Consider the following 18461-nt stretch of genomic DNA (forward strand, 5'->3'; position numbering starts at 1 on the left):
TATTGATTTATCCGATTTTGGATTTGTCTTGTCTTTTGTACATAAAATTCACATATGCTGTTCAAATGGGAAATGGTTGTATCGATTTCCTTAACTTGAGCCCAAATGCTAAAGATTTTTGGATAAGCTTTCTCATTACTTAAGCCAAAATCAATAAGAAAGAGCATCTTTTAATGAATGAGCAGTTTGAACACCATACTGCAGAAATAGGGTCCTGCTCGCCCTGTGCCTCATGAATCGATCATCAAGGTTGCTTAAGTGAGGTCCAATTGGTTGACATTGTGGTTTTCTTTTGTGTATAAACTTGCAGCTTCAGAAAAGCAGAGAACGGTCACAGAAGCAGCAGAAGGAATTACTTTCACTGAAACAGAAAAACGACGGACTCCACACAGAGGTATGAAACTGACTGCAGAAAATGTGAAACTATTTTCACTTTTTGTTGCAAGTTTTCAGAAATGGATTTATCCCAACGGTTTAAAATAAATTAAAAAGAGATTTATTTATTGGTGAGCAACACTAAGGACTAAGTTCAACTGGTGTAGTAGAACATGACCTGGAACTTACGTCTCTCTCAAGATGAGAGTAAGCTGTTCACACATGATTCAATAGGCAGTCCTGCGACTGGCATTTCCATGTTTTAGTGATCGCTGGCCTGAGTTTATCAGAAATGATATTTCATATCTTTCCGGTGCTGTGACTATGTGCTCTGATATTTTACAGTTTACTTTATTTCGTGTTTTCTCTTCATTCCCGTGTCTCCTCTCTTTTTTTAGTTGCAGACTCAGGAGCAGCGGATTTTGAAAGTTCAAAAGGCGCAGCATCAGAAGGAGGAGGCGGAGGAGGCCGCGTGGCTGGCGGCTCGGATAGAGCAGCTGCAGGTTCAGCTGCTGGAGTCCCGTAACTTACACACACAGGCCACATGTCAGGTACTGCACTCAAATGCCATTAACTTCCTTCAGCTGCACAGTTACTTCATAAATTACCCTAATTCACCCTCTGCTTAATCATTTCAAAATGACTTATTGATGTGTTTGAAGGCACGACAGGGTTCTCAGGTTGCACTGTATAAAATGCTTTGGTTTCCTGCTAATTCTGCCATTGACGTCTGTACACACACACACACACACACACACACACACACACACACACACACACATACACGATGGCCCCACACCCCCACCCGCCCCCAATCTGAAAATCATAGTGCCTTCTTTTTGTTTTCTTTCTTCCTCCCTCCTGTAAGATTCCAATGTCTTGTTTTCTTTCAATTCTTTTTTTTTTCTGAAGGTGTCATGGTTTTAAGGTTATAAATATTGAAGATGCATAAGTTCAGAGACATGAAAAGAATCAAAATCTATTGTTGCATGTCCTTTTCTCGTGTAAAGTTTGGTTTAAATGTCACACATTAGCATATGAACTTTTAAATGAGCTTGTTTGCTCAGTGATGTTGGCATGTAAATACAGATATTGAATCTATAGGTTGAATAACTGCAATGCTGGAGGTTTTTGGTATATTTGTATTCATGCCATTAATTAAAGTGCGTGGCATGGGATCTCACCACAGCATACATAGATAGACTGGATATCCAGTATGCTTGAGCTGCGTCTCAAACTTGAATAACCGATAATTGAAATGGAAATGATCCGTGCTGTCTTCCTGGTCGAAAGGAATGTGATTGACAAGCATCACTCTTGGTATTAAACTCTTTCATACATTATTCAGGGTCTCAGCCATCCCTTGTTGTTCGCAGATCTGTTGCCATCGTCGATGTGTTATACCAGTCGTCTTAAGAAGTACAGAAGCTTGTATCTAACGCACTAGAGTGAAGATGGGGAAAATGATTAGTATGCAGTGCTGACAGTTTGCATGACACCAGTAAGCTGTTTTTGGGAACAGATGTGGGTAACGCTGGCGTATATTTACACAAACATATTACTGCCTATATTCATTTGAACACGTGAGATGTGTCGACATACTCATCGCTGGACCAACTGCAAAATTACTTATATAACCATATTTATATGATTATTGTATATTATTTATATATTTATTATCATATATTATTTAAAACTATTATTTTACTATATGAATACTTTAATGAATAATACAAAAGTTACAAGTATACATTTAAATATTGTTGAATCATCTCTGAAACCTTGCTGAAATGTGATCCCTTGACATAACACATGGCATGACACAGGGCAGTCATTTCATTCTACAGCACAGGGCATTGATGGTTGTTTTCATATTCCAGATAATTTTCAGCTTACTTGTCGTTCCCTGCAGAGAGCGGGATTCGCTGGTACAGTACCTGTTGCGGCTGCAGTGCTTCCTTTCTTCGCTGTGGTCTTTGTGTTCCTGCATCTCGTCAGTTTCAATTTTGCATCACCGGAGATTCTCTTTATCTGAAAAGGCTTTTTTCAGCACATATGACCTGTGTTCCTACCAAAAAATCTTGACTGACTGTGCTTCCATATTGAATCAAAGTAAATACACTGAAGCATGTACTAGGGCATTGAAGCAGAAACGGGAAGCTTGACACAAAAGCCATATGTTTAAGAATACTGTATTTAGTTCACTTGTGTCGTTGTCTGTAGTGCATCTGTGGAAAGAAAGAAGAAAGTAAATTGCATTATGTATCCCCTTCCTTGAGTATATTAAAGTGATTTAATGTATTCTTGGCTTTCAGCGTCATTGAGTAGCTATAATGTAGGCCCTGTGGTGGCACCACATTTTCCTCTCATGAATGTATTTAATATAAAATGCTGGTAGTTAAGCAATTGGAGATGTAAAATACCCCAGCAATTACCTGCAGGGAATCTTGAAAATGTCATTATTCTGAGACATCAAAACTAGGATTGCTTGTATGATAAACAGTAGGTTTGATCAAATGCTACAGTAGCATAATCATGTTTGTAGCACTGAATTATTTAACCTTTGAATGACCTGACAGAATGCCAGTGCCCCAATCAGAAAACCTAATTGAATCTGCTTTGTGCTTTCAAGATGGATGAAAAAATAAAATTGAAGGCGAAATATGTATTCACAAAGTCAATGCTTTATGAATTGCCTAATATTTCGACCTGTTTCAGTTCTGCAGGAAAAGGAAGTCTGCTTTTTGCTTTTACCAGCTTTTGTGAGGACATTCCAATTCTCTGATTTACTCATGATTTTCTTTTAGCAAGTTAGTGTTAACTTCTGACGTTAATGCATGACTGTGTTACTTATATCCAATTATAATCAAAGGTTACAGAATTTTGCGGAATTTCTCAAGCCAAGGTTTGATTTGACTGACATTTACAATGTACTGCTTTGATGATTTTGTTCATCAAATGGGTGGGTGAGGGGTGGGGGGTGGGGAGGTTAGTGGAAACAACAACAACAAAAAAATACTCTTTTTGAAACACTGAAGAGATAGAAAGTTGCAGTGATTGGTGAGGTGTCCACTCTCACTTTCCTGCCTGTGATTTGTTTTGAGGTATGAAGTGATCTATTATCAACCAAAGATGGAACTTTGTATTCTGAATTATACCGTAAGCCTGGGGTACAATTTGATAAGCACAGTTTTATGGGCCCAAAACACGCTGGGCTTTGAAGCAGACAGCATGGCTTTTTGACACACCACTAGTACAGATGTATTTATTACAGTGAGTTTCATTTACATCTTTGCTGCTGAACTTTACAGAGTTATGCAGGCACAGAATTAGACCCACAGATGTAGATGATGAATTCATTTCCTGTTCAATCACCTGCTATATTACAATACCCTTGGTAGACAGTGCTTCTGCTTGTGCCCTCTCAGAAAGTGCACGCTGCCTGTGCACACGTTAGAGAGTCGCAATGAATTAGCAGCCAAAGTGGCATTAGTGGCAGAATTTCATGAGATCTGGCTGATGAAAGACCATAATAAGTTGAAAATGAAGCATTGTAAGTTCAAACAGCAGTAAAGGTTCATTCCAGACTTTTGTACCTCTAGTGCTGAAATGGCAGTGCATGTAGGTTCAATGAGTGGAATGCCGCTGTTAGACACAAACTATATTGCTATGTGTTTGTGTCATAAATGCATTTCTCACTCCCATTTGTCCTTGCTATATTTCTAAAGGATAGCTTGTTGAACACTGTAAATCCTCACATTCTTTATTTGACCTCATTGAGCCTTTTGGGTAAAACTATTATTGCGGTACCAATTGCCTGGTAAACAATATGCCATGATACTCTGCCATTGTTTCCAGATTCTTGGAGGGCCATAAGAAAACCTTGTAATGCATACACACATGCACACTTTATTGTTTTGGAGTGTAATAGGAAAAATTAATAAATGTATATGTAAATTGAGAAGATCATTCATGGATGTCCTCAAGGCAGATTAATATTGTTTAGGTGCTCTTTTATTAGAACTTTATCTGTTTTTTTTTCCCTGCATGGTAATAAGTCATGTTTTAAAAAATGTAGCCTGTGTGGCTTTTATTGCAAGTGTCTTTTATTTGTCCTTGTCTTCGAAAGAAAGGGCAAGGACAAACACCAGTTTAGATAAATTATAAAAACAATAATAATCACAATACCAACAGTCTAATGGCCTTTAATTTGAATTGATCTGGAATTTAATGACCATTAGCAGCATTCCACACTGACATTCAGCCCTTTCTCCATCAGCGTGCACAAGTGTTGAGATTGCACCGCACAGGAAAGGGACATATAGTAAATAGTGAATTGTGGGATGCAGCCAGGCTTGCAGAAAATAACTATTTGAGGGATGGTGCATGAACCGAAAGCTGTAATTTTGACAGGTGGCAAGGTGTCGTGTCATCAGGCCCTTCCAAAGCCTCATATCTCATGCCCATTGATTAATGGCTCTAATTAAGGGATGAAATCAAGCATGTGAAGACAGGGGATCGCTTTAGGTTCGTGTTTGGTAGTTTTCTCTTCCTGGCGTACAACTCATCCATCTAAATATCACTGCTCTTTCATTTATTACAGCTGGGTGCTACCAAGCGGGAGCTGGAGGGGGTGCGAGCCGAGCTGGCGGAAGCCAGACGCCAGCGTGACGCTTCACAGGTCGAGGTACGAGAATATCTTATCTCATCCTGGCCGTTTCTTCACCTCAATATTTCCCTCCGTTGCCCCTCGGTCTTTACGGTTTCTTTTTTTTTTTTTTTCCCCGGGCCCCCCCGCGTTATTTTCTTCCACCGTTGCGCTCTGTCCTCGTATAAAGAGCGCATTTTCATTTTCTGGAGGTCACTCAGCCGGTGGGGTCAGATGAGACGTGCTTGACAATTAAATGCGGTACGTGTGACAGGACGGATGGGGGCATGTGATTGTCATTACCAAAAAAATATCATAATGGAACGAATTGAGATGATGCATTGTCAAGTGATACATTGGTTCAAATTTCAGTTAAATAAATAAATCAATAATAATAATAATAATTAGTAATAGTATAAACAGCACAAGTTGTGGGAGGAGGGGAAAAAAGGGCTTTGCCGTGAGCCTGTAAATGGTGTCTTTTGTTAATGAATCCAATTTAATGTTTACTGTGTTTTAAACCCCCCATCCACCCAGACTGCTTACTAACAAGCCGGAGAGTCTGGCATTACAGTGTATGGCTAAACAGGTCCCTGGAGGACGCAGCCCCTCTCCTTTGGCCTTGCATTATAATGCCTAAGCCGTGAATCCCCTGTCAACGCTCAGCGCCACAGACAGTCAGAGAGAGCCACCAGCTGGAGTTCCCTGCATTTAGAGATGCATTGTCAGTTCTATCTATTTCGACTAACTGCTTTTGCATGTCGGGAATAAATAATTCACTGTATCAAATGAACACCAGGCACTTGCTCATAAAGGGCCAGGAGAAGCATAAAATAGTAATGGCGGGGAAGCTAGACGCCACTAATTGTTTTAATTGCCAACGGTATCATTTACCCCCAGATTTTCTTTTTCTTTCATTCCAAATATTTCAAATAAAAGCATTGCATTTTTGGGGGGAGTTAACTGTGTTCGCCCACCTAAAAAACATAGATTGTGATTTGAGTTGTGCTTTGATGATTTCATTTAGCAGACATTTGATCCTCTGCGTTCACCTCTAATCTTGATTTCTGGAGGTGCCTGTTTATGGATACGTGTGTGTGTGTCTGTGTGTGCGCGCGGGCGCGCGCGTATGTGCGTGCATGCGTGTGCACATGTGTATGTATGTGTGTGTGTGGAATCTCATTAGACAAGCATGTAGATAGATTAGCTTTTTGATGACTGCTTTATAATGCTACAAATCATCTGAACATTATTGCCCCCAATGCAAATACAGTGTTGCAGCTCTGCATATATGGTGGATGTAGCATGATGGCTGCATTTTAATAATGATCATTTGCAGGATTATTTTAGCATCCGCACTTTGGAGAAATGGATTTTTCATGAGATCTTGCATGACCATATGTGGTATTAGTCAGTGTGAGGTATTGCTAGCGAGCTCATTGCTTTCAAAAATCAAAGTTAAATGGGTCATCTATCATCAGAATTTGTGTCTGGGCGACTTGTCTGAACATCAGTATGATTTATGGTTTGAATTGGAGGAGTCAACCATGCATGTTTCTTAGTTTATCGTTTTATGCTGTCTTCAATTAAATGTCTATAAACAGAATGATGGCTTTACGACATTGTCCATCAATAAAGACGATCAAGTTTTGCATGAGGATATGTAATTTTCACAGTAGTAATGTCCTTTTGACTTCTGGCATAGAGGATTTTATAAACCATGCTTGTGGAATCAAACGAGCCTCCATTCCCATTTTTCATTAACTAAATAGAGTAATTTGATTATTCTGAAATTTTTATGTCTCCCCCTAATAATATTAAGCTAAGATGTTGATTATCCCCTGCTTGCATCAACAAGCAAATGCCAGCTTAATGATCTGCATTTTGCTTATTATATTTTCTTATTATTCCTGTTTCTTATTATTGCCATCATTTTTCTAAATAAAACTACATTTAGAAATTCAATTTTCTGCGCATGTTATACACCAGTGATAGCATGTTTGCTGATTGCGGTGTATGTAAAGGTTATAAGCACAATGTCACCGGGGAAAATAATTCTTTGTCGGAGTATGAAAATAAATCAACTCACAGGGGGTATGAAAATTTGAGGGAGGAGAGGAAGACTTTCATTTTCCGCGAGGACATTGAATAATGACACTTTCTGTGTCTATATTTATGAATATATGGAATTTACCGTGGCTGCGTGTGGCGGCTGAAGCTCAGTCTGCTCCAGTCTCTCCTATCTCACGCTAAACAGTCAACTGCCATTGTTATGCTGCGGAGTGGGTTATCTTTCTGGACGCTAACCCCCCCCTTCGCCCTTTAATAAGGTTATACATACCCTGCCTAAAATAATACCCTGCAATTGATATGGCTGTAAACAAATGTAACAGCTTGCGCTAAACAGTGTTAGCCTGTTTAATGCAGCCAGTTTATTTATTTTCCTCAAGACGTAGAATAACTTGCAGGAGTATTGACAGAGGCATGCCCTGAGAGATGTGGAAGATATCAAATCGAAGTCTCCAATTACTGGCAGGTTCATCATTACAGTATGTACTGCAGACACCTACTTTGAGTCTTTGTTTAGCAGGATTATGCATCTGTCGAAATTGCAAGTCGCAAGAATAGCTTGCCAGGGATGTGAATGCAAGGGAATAAGAAACAAACATCCCGGTTTCTTCGCCGTGCTTCACTGCCTCTGCACTTTAAATGGTATCATTTCAAATGTCCAATGCCTTAAAAGGTATTCTGTCAGTGTGCAAATTACTGACAGCAGCACATAGATATGTCGATGCACCGTTACACTGAGAAATCCCCCCCCTAAAATAGGAAGCAATTCTAGAAGCATAAAATGGCTTCCATTGCTGAAGAGCACATGTGACAAGGGGAAAAAATGGCGCTGGGTTATTCAGGAATTAAAAAGAGGAACTGATTTAATTTTTACCCTTAGCGAAAAAAAAGGGGGGAAGAGTAGAAGACCTTGGCTTTGGCTGAAGAGGGTAAAATTAATCAGTATGCCATCTACTGCAGAGCCTCAGTTAATCATAGGCTGCAGATTTTTATTCAGAAAATGATATATCTGCAGTAAATTACCATATCATGCCAAGCTGTTCTCTCCATTGCAAGCATTTTGTCATTTGAAACGGAGCCTTGATTAACAAAACATTCTAGGGAAGACATGGCTGCAAAATCTTAAATAAAAAATGCATTGTGTCTGGGATTCATGCTAAAATCTTTCTAGATTTTCATCTACAGTGTTTGATTTGACAGCACAAGGAAGTGTGGATATCTGCCAAGTAACCCCTAAAAAAGATGACAAAATGCGTGTTAAATGATTATATATATATATATATATATATATATATATATATATATATATATATATATCTTGTACATATATCTATGTACACTATCTATACACACACATACAGATACATGTATAATACACACACACATACTCACACAGAAACATACATATTTGTTAATTTATATTGTTTGGTAGAAAACAATTTTTATAGTTGTATATGTGTATATATGTATGTATATATGTGTTAAAGGAAAAAGAACATAACACACAGCTAAATTAATAATTTTGGAGGTTACCAATTCAAAAAAATACATTTTTGAATAACTGTTAAATAGGAAATTCCACAGATCAAATAGCAACCATCATATACATAGGACTTTATGTGACATCTGCCCAAGATTTCTCTCGTTACGGATGAATCACAGTTGTCACAACATCCACGTTCAAGAGCATGAAGGATGATGACAATCTGCATCTGATAAATTGGTGGAAAAAAAAAATGCTGGTCTGTTTTCAACTTGATTTACTGACTGCATCACTGCCAAGAGACAACCTCCCGCCCCATTAATCTCTCACATTTCTACCCAATTCAAACCGGACCTCCAGACCCCTGCTAGGTTCCTCATACTTAAGGGGAGGGAGGTGATTGGGCTGAGCTTCCCAACACACCCATGTTGGTTGTTTGTACTCCCAGGTCTCCATCCCCAATGGGTCTTCATGCACTGAGGTTCTCCTTGTGGGACTCTTCCCCGCCCCGGGACTGGGTTCAAAACAGTGGCCCAAGATATCTCATCCCTTGAATTTCACTGGCCATAATTAGCATGTCTGTGAACCTTGTATGTGACGCAGACTTGTTGTAATTTAATAAGTAAGTGGCAGACATAGTTCATATCATGGCTGGCTGCGTATCAGAAAAGGCTGTGTTTTCCCATACAGCTGGACTGCTCTCCCTCCTCTGAGCGTGACCTGTCCTCCTCAAGTAACTCAACAAATTTCACAAAAAGTGAAATGCTTTTTGGTACCAGCAGTTTTCAAACTTGCACCGCAGTTGTAGAATCCAGTGCAGTAATTATTTTTAATAGTTTTGTACTGGTACATATGACATCGCTCTGAAAATACTTTGCGGATTTAACATTGGGGTGACATATGCAAAATTCATAGATATTTTTACATTACACAAACCTTTGCAATTATCTATTCGTCATTTCTAACATATACTCTGTTCTTACACCTGTCAGGTTTCATAGCCATTTCCTACCTCCCATACTGATTTGAGGACTGGCGAATGAACCTATGCAAATTGGGTGAATCTAGCGCAGCCTGCTAAAGTGTCTCACATCCATAATGCATGTGTTTTTATAAACAGGGTTTTATATACAATGTCAATAAGGGTGTATATTGCTGTCTTCCAGAGTGAAGCCAAAATGGCGACGGTGAAGAATGAGCTCAGCGAAGAGTATGGAAATAAACTGCGAGAGCAAGAGCTGAAAAAGAGACAGATAAATGAGGAGTTGGCGAACTTAAAAGAGAAGCACGTCTCTGCCAAAGAGGAGGTAAAAGTTAACTCGTTAAACAAGAAAATTGTGTAGCTTATTCTTTCATGTCAGACTTTTCCAAAGAGGTCTAATGCTTCCACTCTGAATGCAAAATTCTTTGTGAAATGGAATCAAAGTCTGTGCTCTTACATGTGATTTAAAGAATTTATGTCAATGTCAAATATGCATAATTTAGCAGAAAAGACGAGGTAACGTCGAGAAGAAGTTGAACAAGGTCAGTCCTGATGGGGGCCACTGATAGATTTTCAGCATGTTATATCTACTCCAAATGATCGTCTGGTATTTTCATTATGTGTTCAGCTGTTTCCCAGAGTTGTTTTAGTTTTAAAAATATTTTCTGTACCTTAAAAAAAATGCATGCGTGTATCTTATGGGTTCCCCTGACATTGAGCCAAAGGGCCACATTGATGAAGAGTTAAGCCATCATCACCGTCAGGCTTTGATAAGTGGGCCAGATTTGCATTGAATTGAAGCGTTTGGGATTCACAGTAAAGGTGAAAGCAGAGCAAATGGTGAGAGCACACGCATGAAAAAAAACACACGCACACACACACACACACACAGAGTCTAGTGCGCATTGCATATCATTCACTTTGTGTTGAAATGTCAGGGATGCGATGAAGAAGACATCAGAGATGAGCGGCACTCCAGTCTCTCCCACCTGGAGTTCAGCCATATTAGCATGAGACAGAGAGGGAGGGCCAGGAGTGCAGCTGCGAAATTACAACCTGCTTAATTTAATTACCCGCTGTAATTAATTCATATCTCCAGCCAAAAAAAGGGCTTGTGTAAAGAAGTCATTAGCCTAATTACATAATTAATTGTCTGTTGCGGGATCCCATTTTAGCTGTGTCTTCATTATCTGATGTCTCGCTTTGGCAACAGTTTGGCTTGTTTGATGAAATCTCTGGCAACTGATAATTCAAAGCTGTCACACTATGTAATGAGAGTCATTTAGAGCTCCACATGTTAATGTTTGCATAAAGGTGTCCGTAGAGACTGTCACCTGCTTCTGTCAAGAAAGGCCCCAGACAGTCGCATGTCTGTGTGTGTATATCAATGAGTGTGCGTGTTTGAAATTCACAGTGATAGTTAAGTTTATCAATTAATGGACATGTGACAACATAATTGAATATACCTGTAGAGCTTTCATGTCTAACGGAGTGATTTATTTTACACGTTCCTCTCTTTACTGTGAATACATATGTTATGACACACACCTGAGATGGGGCAGTCTAATACGAATTAGGATTCATGTTTAAAAAAAAACAAAACGCTTTTGCCATTTGCATCAAAAATTACAATCAGGAGCAGCAGTCATTTGCCCAGAGCTGTGAGAGACAGAAACTTCAGTCTGATGTGAAGCCCTGCTCACGCGTATCCATCCTCCTCTCCACATGATGTTTTCTAACCGTTCCCCCAGCTCTGACGGCATTGCTCAAAGCTGTTTTTTACTGCCAGATTTACATCCCGCCTCTGAAGAAATGGGTTGCACTCAGCAGTTCTTGCGTGAAATTCTACAGAGGCTCGGCGTCGTCCTCAGCCCCGACTGTTCTTCTGCTAGGTTCGCTCTGTTAGCCGTGTCTGTACTCTCTGATGTGCGACACTGTCGTAATGAAGCCATCTGTCAGTCCGACTTACTTTCTCCGTCGGCAGGACCTCCGCAGATGCGTTTCCTTTAAGGCGCGCGGCGTCCTCGCACCTAGTGTAACGCCGCCCATAGAACCTGCAAAACAGCGTCATGGCCACAGGGAACAGGAGTGAGAAAGTAACGAGAAATGCATTCCGATAGTCGACTATGAAGTGTTCTGTCGCAGATTTGCTTTGAGGGGTGGTGGGTCTTAACCAAGAACAAAAGGGAGGACCAATTTTCTGTGATGAACTCAAGTCCCAAACCACATCACATAATTCAGCTCAGTAAAAGCTGATTTGCATGTGATTTACAAAAATCAAAGGCAGACAAAGGTTTTGATGTGGTGTATATGAGGGTGTTGCAGCTGTAGAAATTTTGGGGTTATTCTTGCATTATTTAAAATTATGGAATTTATAGCATTAAACTTTTATTTAATTTGCAAGAATCTGTTTAACAAGTGTCTCTTGGAGTGTTCATCATAAGCCAATATTTTTACATATAGTCCTACAGAGTATTCACAGTTGATGTAAGACACATTTGCCATTTCAAATGCACCTTGTAAAATATACTAAATGCAAAAGTTAGTCACAAAGTTACAGACACTGATATGCAAAATTCAACATTTGAATTCAATCTGAGACATTTTTGGATGTCACACATTAGCATGTAGTTGAAGTTAAAACATGAATGGGAGAAACAGAGAAAGGAGTAATGTTTTCTATAAGTTGTGGTAAGAAAGCCAATTTGATAGAAATTGATTTACATCCTTGATGTAACTTCCATTTAGCAATATACAGATATGATAAGTAGGGGGGCCCTGGTTTCAGTGTCATTTCAGATTATATTATATTTATTAGCAATACCTTGTGTTTGGGCAGAAAGCTAAAAAGCTTTTTTGTCCCTTCCTAATGCTATTGGCTGTGGTTCCAGGAAAGCATTAACTGTGTCATTTATGGAGTGTGCATGGCCTTAATAATCCTCCTTTTATCCCAATCCACATGGGAAGCTAATGGATCATCAAACTGAAAGTGATCGGTTCTTTGGCCTCAGATTGAAGCCTGCTATTGACAGTGGGCAGGAAATGTGCGGAACCCAATCTGCTTTTTCCCTCCACTATATTTAACTGCTCAATGCCAGAAATGATTAAAAACAAACAAAAAATTACTAAGGCCCAATTTCCACAACAGGTCCCCCCTCCAGAAAAGTAAATTCAACACCATGTCAGCTGCTGAATAAGCAGACCATCCCTCTTACAATTTTCAATAATATTAGTAGTGTTTGCTGTCATATATATTTACATTGCTTTTATATTTCCAGAATCATATGTTTCCATCGTATTCATGATTGAGGAAGATTAAGAGCATTGTATCATTTGTTTTTGGAGTAGTGGTAATATTGTAGGGTGTTTGTTGTACAGTATTTTTGAATTCCTCTCATAACAGCGTACTTAGCTCATTTCAACATGTACAATATACTGCCGTTTTTTTTTTTTTTTTTCCAATTTCTGTATTGACCATTACCTAACATGTTAGTACTACCCTGAAAGAGACCATGTGTTTTGTAGGCATTGAAAACATTAGTCAGTTGAAAGGATTGAAAAGAAGCAGTCTCTTTCCAATAAACGCACTTCTCCAGGTTTTTCTTCATTATTTTCCATTTCTGTGGCTCAGTTAATTTCATCCATCTAGTATTCGTAATTCTTGCGACCTGCGCCCTGCTTTTTCTCCTTGCCTGGAAGTTTCAGCTGTCCTATAGCACGATGCCACAATCTGAAAGGTCTTTGTGCCGAAACAGGAGCGATGACTATTACAATCAGCCAGTTTTCCATCACTGGTTAAGGCCGAGCTCGCGGCTGGAGCTGCAGTCTCTGGCATGCGCATCTTTTCCGACAGGGACTTCTCAGCTGTGACTGCTGATGCTGTGAAATGAAATTGTGACCTTGGCGACCTCCTTAGGGGCTGTGCAGAAAGAGGCATTGTGCTCACTATTGTAACAGTTCCATTGCTGTCATACTTTTCTATTTTTATTTTGTGTGCCTAATGTGGGATAAGGCAGAATATTTGAAAATGTTGTTGCGGTTAAATCATTTCGAAGGCTGCTGCTCTTTGTGGACTCATAGAGAGTATGTAATTGCCAGCTTTGTTGAAATTCAAGTGGATTTTTTTTCCTTTTGTACACCAATAAATTCATATATTATATGAGTGCTCTGAATTAACTAATGAAGGCCATTTGTAGTATGCTTGCTACTGTGGGTAATGATGTATGAGAAGGTTGGTTCTTTCTTGAAGTAAAGAAAATGTACAATATCTCTTAAATGTTTCTTTAGTTAAAAGTTTATAGCACACGAATATGTAATTTAGATACTTTCCTCAGATATAAATTCCCTTGCAGAACTGGACACTGGCTGGTGTGGTTGATGGTTGGTGACTACAGCTTCAATGGTAGTCTTACCTGCACATTGTCATTTTTCAATCCCTTTAAGTCTTGAACTGAAGGAGAGCTTCTTGCAATCAAGGATTTATATGAACTGTTCAACTTCACAGTGGAGAGAGCATTGGATAGTGTTGAGCACTAAGACTGGAAAACCTCAAGGGAGAGTTTAATTTGGAAAATAATTACTGTCTATTATGTCCTCATAGATAGGTGTTTCTTTAATGTTGAAGCTTGATCATATAATATGCAAGATGAAGAACCCACTTATAATTTTGTAATCTAATATTCTTTTTGGAGTCCTCTTTCAGCAGGGTCAAACTGTTCACTCTCATTTTTTTAATCATTCTGATTTTGATGGCTTCAAAATATGCTGGGATAAGCTTCTGAAAGTGAAACCTTGAAAGCAATTATTTAAACACCACTTTGTGTATACGCATACATATAGAGGGCAACCCGACGATTATCGGGTTTAAAGTAATTGTTGAGTTCCATTTCTAAGGTGGGTAACTTTTACTGTATTTTCAGATTTCAAAGTTGGAGAAGATAGTTGAGGAACAGGCCACTGAACTGAAGGACGTTCAGCTCCAGCACACGGCAACCATGGAGGAGAACGGGAGACTCCGAGCAAGACTGGAGGCCCAGACTGTGAGCGCTCAGACCGAGCAGGATGTGCTCACGAGTGAGGTGGGTGTGTTCATCCACCGGTGGAACACGTGCAGCGTGCACGCGCTCGCGCTGATGGCAAAACACTCACGTCCCTTCGTCCTCACAGATTAGCAACACAGAGGGTGCGATCCATGCACTGAGAATGCAACAGCTGGAGAACGAAAATAAAATATCCCTGGCAGGAGAAAAGGCAGGTTTATGACCTTCTTTCCTACTGTATATGTTGTGTGCTGTTCTGGAGAGTGGGTGTGCATATTGCTTGTACTGCCCACGTTGGCATATTGCTTTGGCTTTTGACGGCTTGCATGTATTGGTTTCTGCAAATTGCGAACTTTCACTCAAAAAAATATCTGAGAAAAAAAACAGTGTCTACTTGGCTTAATCTGTATTACAGATCTACTCACTTGAAAACTTACTGCAAGAGGAAAAAGAAAGATGTTTTTCTGCAGAAAGTGAAGTTCAAAGACAGTGCCAAGTTATCCATTTGTTAGAGAAGGAGCTCAAACAAGCGCAGCTTGCTGAAAAGGATGCAGTGTTGAAGGTAAGGTTAACGCTTATGCATGGCTTCTAGAAATGTTTTAGACCATTTTGTTTATTACCGTTACATGAACCTGCAGTCAACAGAGTGAATAAGTGCGAGCCTTAAAGTAATTGCATGGCCTTTGCATTCGCCGGCCTCGGCAAAAGAAAGGGGAAAGATATTGGCTTAATTTCTGTGCAGTAAATTGCCGAGTGCAGACGCACCGCGCTGAATGCGGCTGAAGGGAGAGTTCAGAAGTTCAGTGGAAAGTGTCATGCGGCAGAGCAATGTGGCGGTTTCTCTTATCAGCGGCGGGCGTGCTCTGTGTGGAGTCACCACATCCCACTCGCCTTGCGGTGAGCTCGCCAGCTGTTGTGGTGTGCAGCTCTGTGGATGGTGCCTTGTGTTTTTTTTTTTTTCTCCTCCCCTTCTATTTTCAGTATGCTGCCGAACCCACACTCCCACCATCTGTTCAGCCGGCATTGATGTATTTCTGCTGTGCGGTAGAAGAAATAAACGTGCTCCCATGCCATAAGCTCCTGTTGGACCTGGGGCAACAGCGAATGTTTGTTGTCTGATGCGCGCCCTACCCACTTGGTTAGGACAACCCTGCCCGCAGTGGCACCACTTGTGGTGACGGTCCATATGGTGGAAGAATATTCCCTGTAGCCGTCAGCAGCTAACAGCGTGACAATTCTTGCGTTATCGTAACATCTTCTGTGCATAGTATGCACAGCTGGCGTAAACTACTGTGCAACAGATAAAGTAATATGTATGCTTGCATGTGCATGACAGCTAATTGGCATTGGTCAGAAATAAACATGCAGTGTCTAATACGATTCAGAAATCCCCACTTAGTTGGATGAGAACAGTTGTTCCATTGTTTTTTTTTTTTTTTTTGAAGCTGCACATGGTCTGATTTGCTGGCTTGTTATGAACATTCTCAAAGAGGTATGGTCTGAAACACAACATGCATATACAATATTGGACAGCACCAGAATGTCCTGTTACCAACCGCAACCTCCTAGACTGATGGTGGAAGGAATGCTGGGGTTGAATATTTGGTCACAATAGAACGTGTGGTTGCTTTCTAAGAGTGGGTTCACAGGGAGGTCATGTGACCAGCAGAAGGACTTGGATTCTGCTCTGATGTTTGTAACAGTAAAGCCTAGAGCAGACAGTATGACTTTGGCCACAATGATCCTTATAATAGCCATTACTAGTTTGTTGTGATTATTGTTGACCCACTCACACATCACCTGCACACGCAAAATCATTCACAGGCTAAAAGGAGCAGGTGTTGTTGTGTTTCAGGTGCTGTGGGACTATGAAAATTGCTCACTTCTGACAAGTCAGAATATCTGGGCCAGAATCGAACCAAGTGTTATGTTTCTCAAATAATTCGCTCAAATACATAATGTTCCAGCAGCTTGTAGAGCCACAGCAGTCAAGTAGCAGTGAGAGAACCATGAAACAGGACACTGTGGCATCAAGAAGCATCCACCCAGGCAGAGGCACACGGGCAGGAGTGGTCCGCTGTTTAATAGGTCGCACTGGTCGGCTTGTAGCCTTAACCACATCTTTAATGGTGACACTTTGTACAACTCCCAGACTTCATGTGTGTAATCCTTGATACCAGCAATCCCGCAGAAAGAAACTCTAGCCAACTCATACAGTCTGGCACCTATGCTTGCTTACAATTTTCAGATATTGTACTGTGTGTGAGGCTAAAGTGAGTCAGAGGCTGTACTGGGCCAATCTTGGTTTTACGTAGTTCAGGATACACACCAACAAATCACACACTAAGATTGTGTATCCTTTTGGGGCATTGTGTAAGAGGCCCCATTTCATGAAAAGGAAAAGCAGAAAAAAACAGGCCTGCCGCAGAGCAGATACCGTAACTTCACAATTATGAAGTGAGTCTCATTTTTGATACAGTCTGGACCCACTCACATTACTGTTAAATTAAGTAAATCCACACCAATACTCAGTGTTCCTTTGGAAATGTACCATATTTAATGAAACAAATTATTTTTTTTTATAGTTAATCATTGGACATTTAAATGATGCATCCTGATACTAAGTGCCAAGAGGACTGAAGTATCATGTTCTCTTTGCTGCAAGAGTGTACCGTTGTTCTGATATTTTTCCAACAGGATGTTTCCTTTCACTTCAGTCATGAAAGGAGAATGTTCTGTCACATTCATGAGGGCCTTGAGAAAGACTGACTGGATATGGGCCAGACATTGCCTTTATCTTGCATACTGCTCATTATGTTCCTCATGGCTTACATTTTCTTTGAATGTTACTATTAAACGGCATGAATAGCTGTGCAAGGCTCCACTTTATCTGAAAGGGTTTACATACCATATTTATGGCTGTCATATTTAAAAGGCTTTATTTGATCAGGTAAAACTGAGGATATTTCGATACCTCACTTGGTCTTGACTGAGTGATGGCTCCATTAATGCTGACAACTATACGTTTAAAGAGCTTTGTTGCCAAGAGATTCTTATAAATCTTGTGCTATGCTTTAATAATAGACTGTGAGGTGCATTCCCCATAAGTATTCACTCGGTGGGAAGGATCTGATAATCAATTATTGAATCTTGTCTTCCTTGCAAATATACTGGCCAGTCATCTAATGTGCCAGTGTTCTACTGCTCAGGTGCCACAAATCAAACTCTTCCTAGTTTAAATAGCCATGTATTCTAGATGATGCACCGCTGATAGTTATGCATCTGGATGAATGTTGTCAGTACAAGAGGACATAAGTCACCCCACGGGAGGCTTCATGCAGGCAGAGACCAGCATGCCCGCGTTCCCTCAGCCTGCGGGAGTAGCATGAGTCTGGACATGCTGCAGGAAGGGCAACGCTGCGAAAAAGCCTTACTTCTGACTACCCACTTCTCTTGGCACAAGTACAGGATCTGCTGGCTGCCAAATGTGTGAGCAATTGTCAGCACCTAGTTTCCAAGCCTTTCATGTGACCACAAAGGGTTTTCTTCTTTTTGCTTTGTGCAGGGTTGTTGGTTTCCAGTTGATTTTTTTTTTTTTTTCCATTTTCTTTTCTTTTCTTTCTTTTCTCATCTGGATGTTACATTTGGCCAATGATGCACCGTATACCATACTATAATAGCTTGCGAAACCTCAAGTGTTACAGCTGCTCTTTTTGTATTAGTTATGCTGAATGCCACTCACAGTTTGCTTGTATTATGAGCCCTGCATATCAAAATAATGTCAAATAAAATGAATGAAATATTTTTATTTTATTTCCATCATTATAAGTATACATTTATACATTTTTATGAGTATACATTTAT

At 40.0% G+C, this 18461-nt stretch overlaps 1 protein-coding gene across 1 annotated transcript in view; it reads left to right on the plus strand.

Moving 5' to 3' along the window:
* LOC118796344 (coiled-coil domain-containing protein 18-like) overlaps nucleotides 1-18461 on the plus strand; it is a 103858-nt gene that overhangs the window by 17135 nt on the left and 68262 nt on the right. The window contains exons 4-10 of the mRNA XM_036555181.1: nucleotides 311-394; nucleotides 774-926; nucleotides 4979-5062; nucleotides 9743-9883; nucleotides 14478-14636; nucleotides 14725-14808; nucleotides 15013-15159. Coding sequence (XP_036411074.1) covers nucleotides 311-394; nucleotides 774-926; nucleotides 4979-5062; nucleotides 9743-9883; nucleotides 14478-14636; nucleotides 14725-14808; nucleotides 15013-15159 — 852 coding nt within the window. The remainder of the gene's footprint in view (nucleotides 1-310; nucleotides 395-773; nucleotides 927-4978; nucleotides 5063-9742; nucleotides 9884-14477; nucleotides 14637-14724; nucleotides 14809-15012; nucleotides 15160-18461) is intronic.

Source organism: Megalops cyprinoides, chromosome 2 (genome assembly GCF_013368585.1).
Source record: "Megalops cyprinoides isolate fMegCyp1 chromosome 2, fMegCyp1.pri, whole genome shotgun sequence".
NCBI lineage: Eukaryota > Metazoa > Chordata > Actinopteri > Elopiformes > Megalopidae > Megalops > Megalops cyprinoides.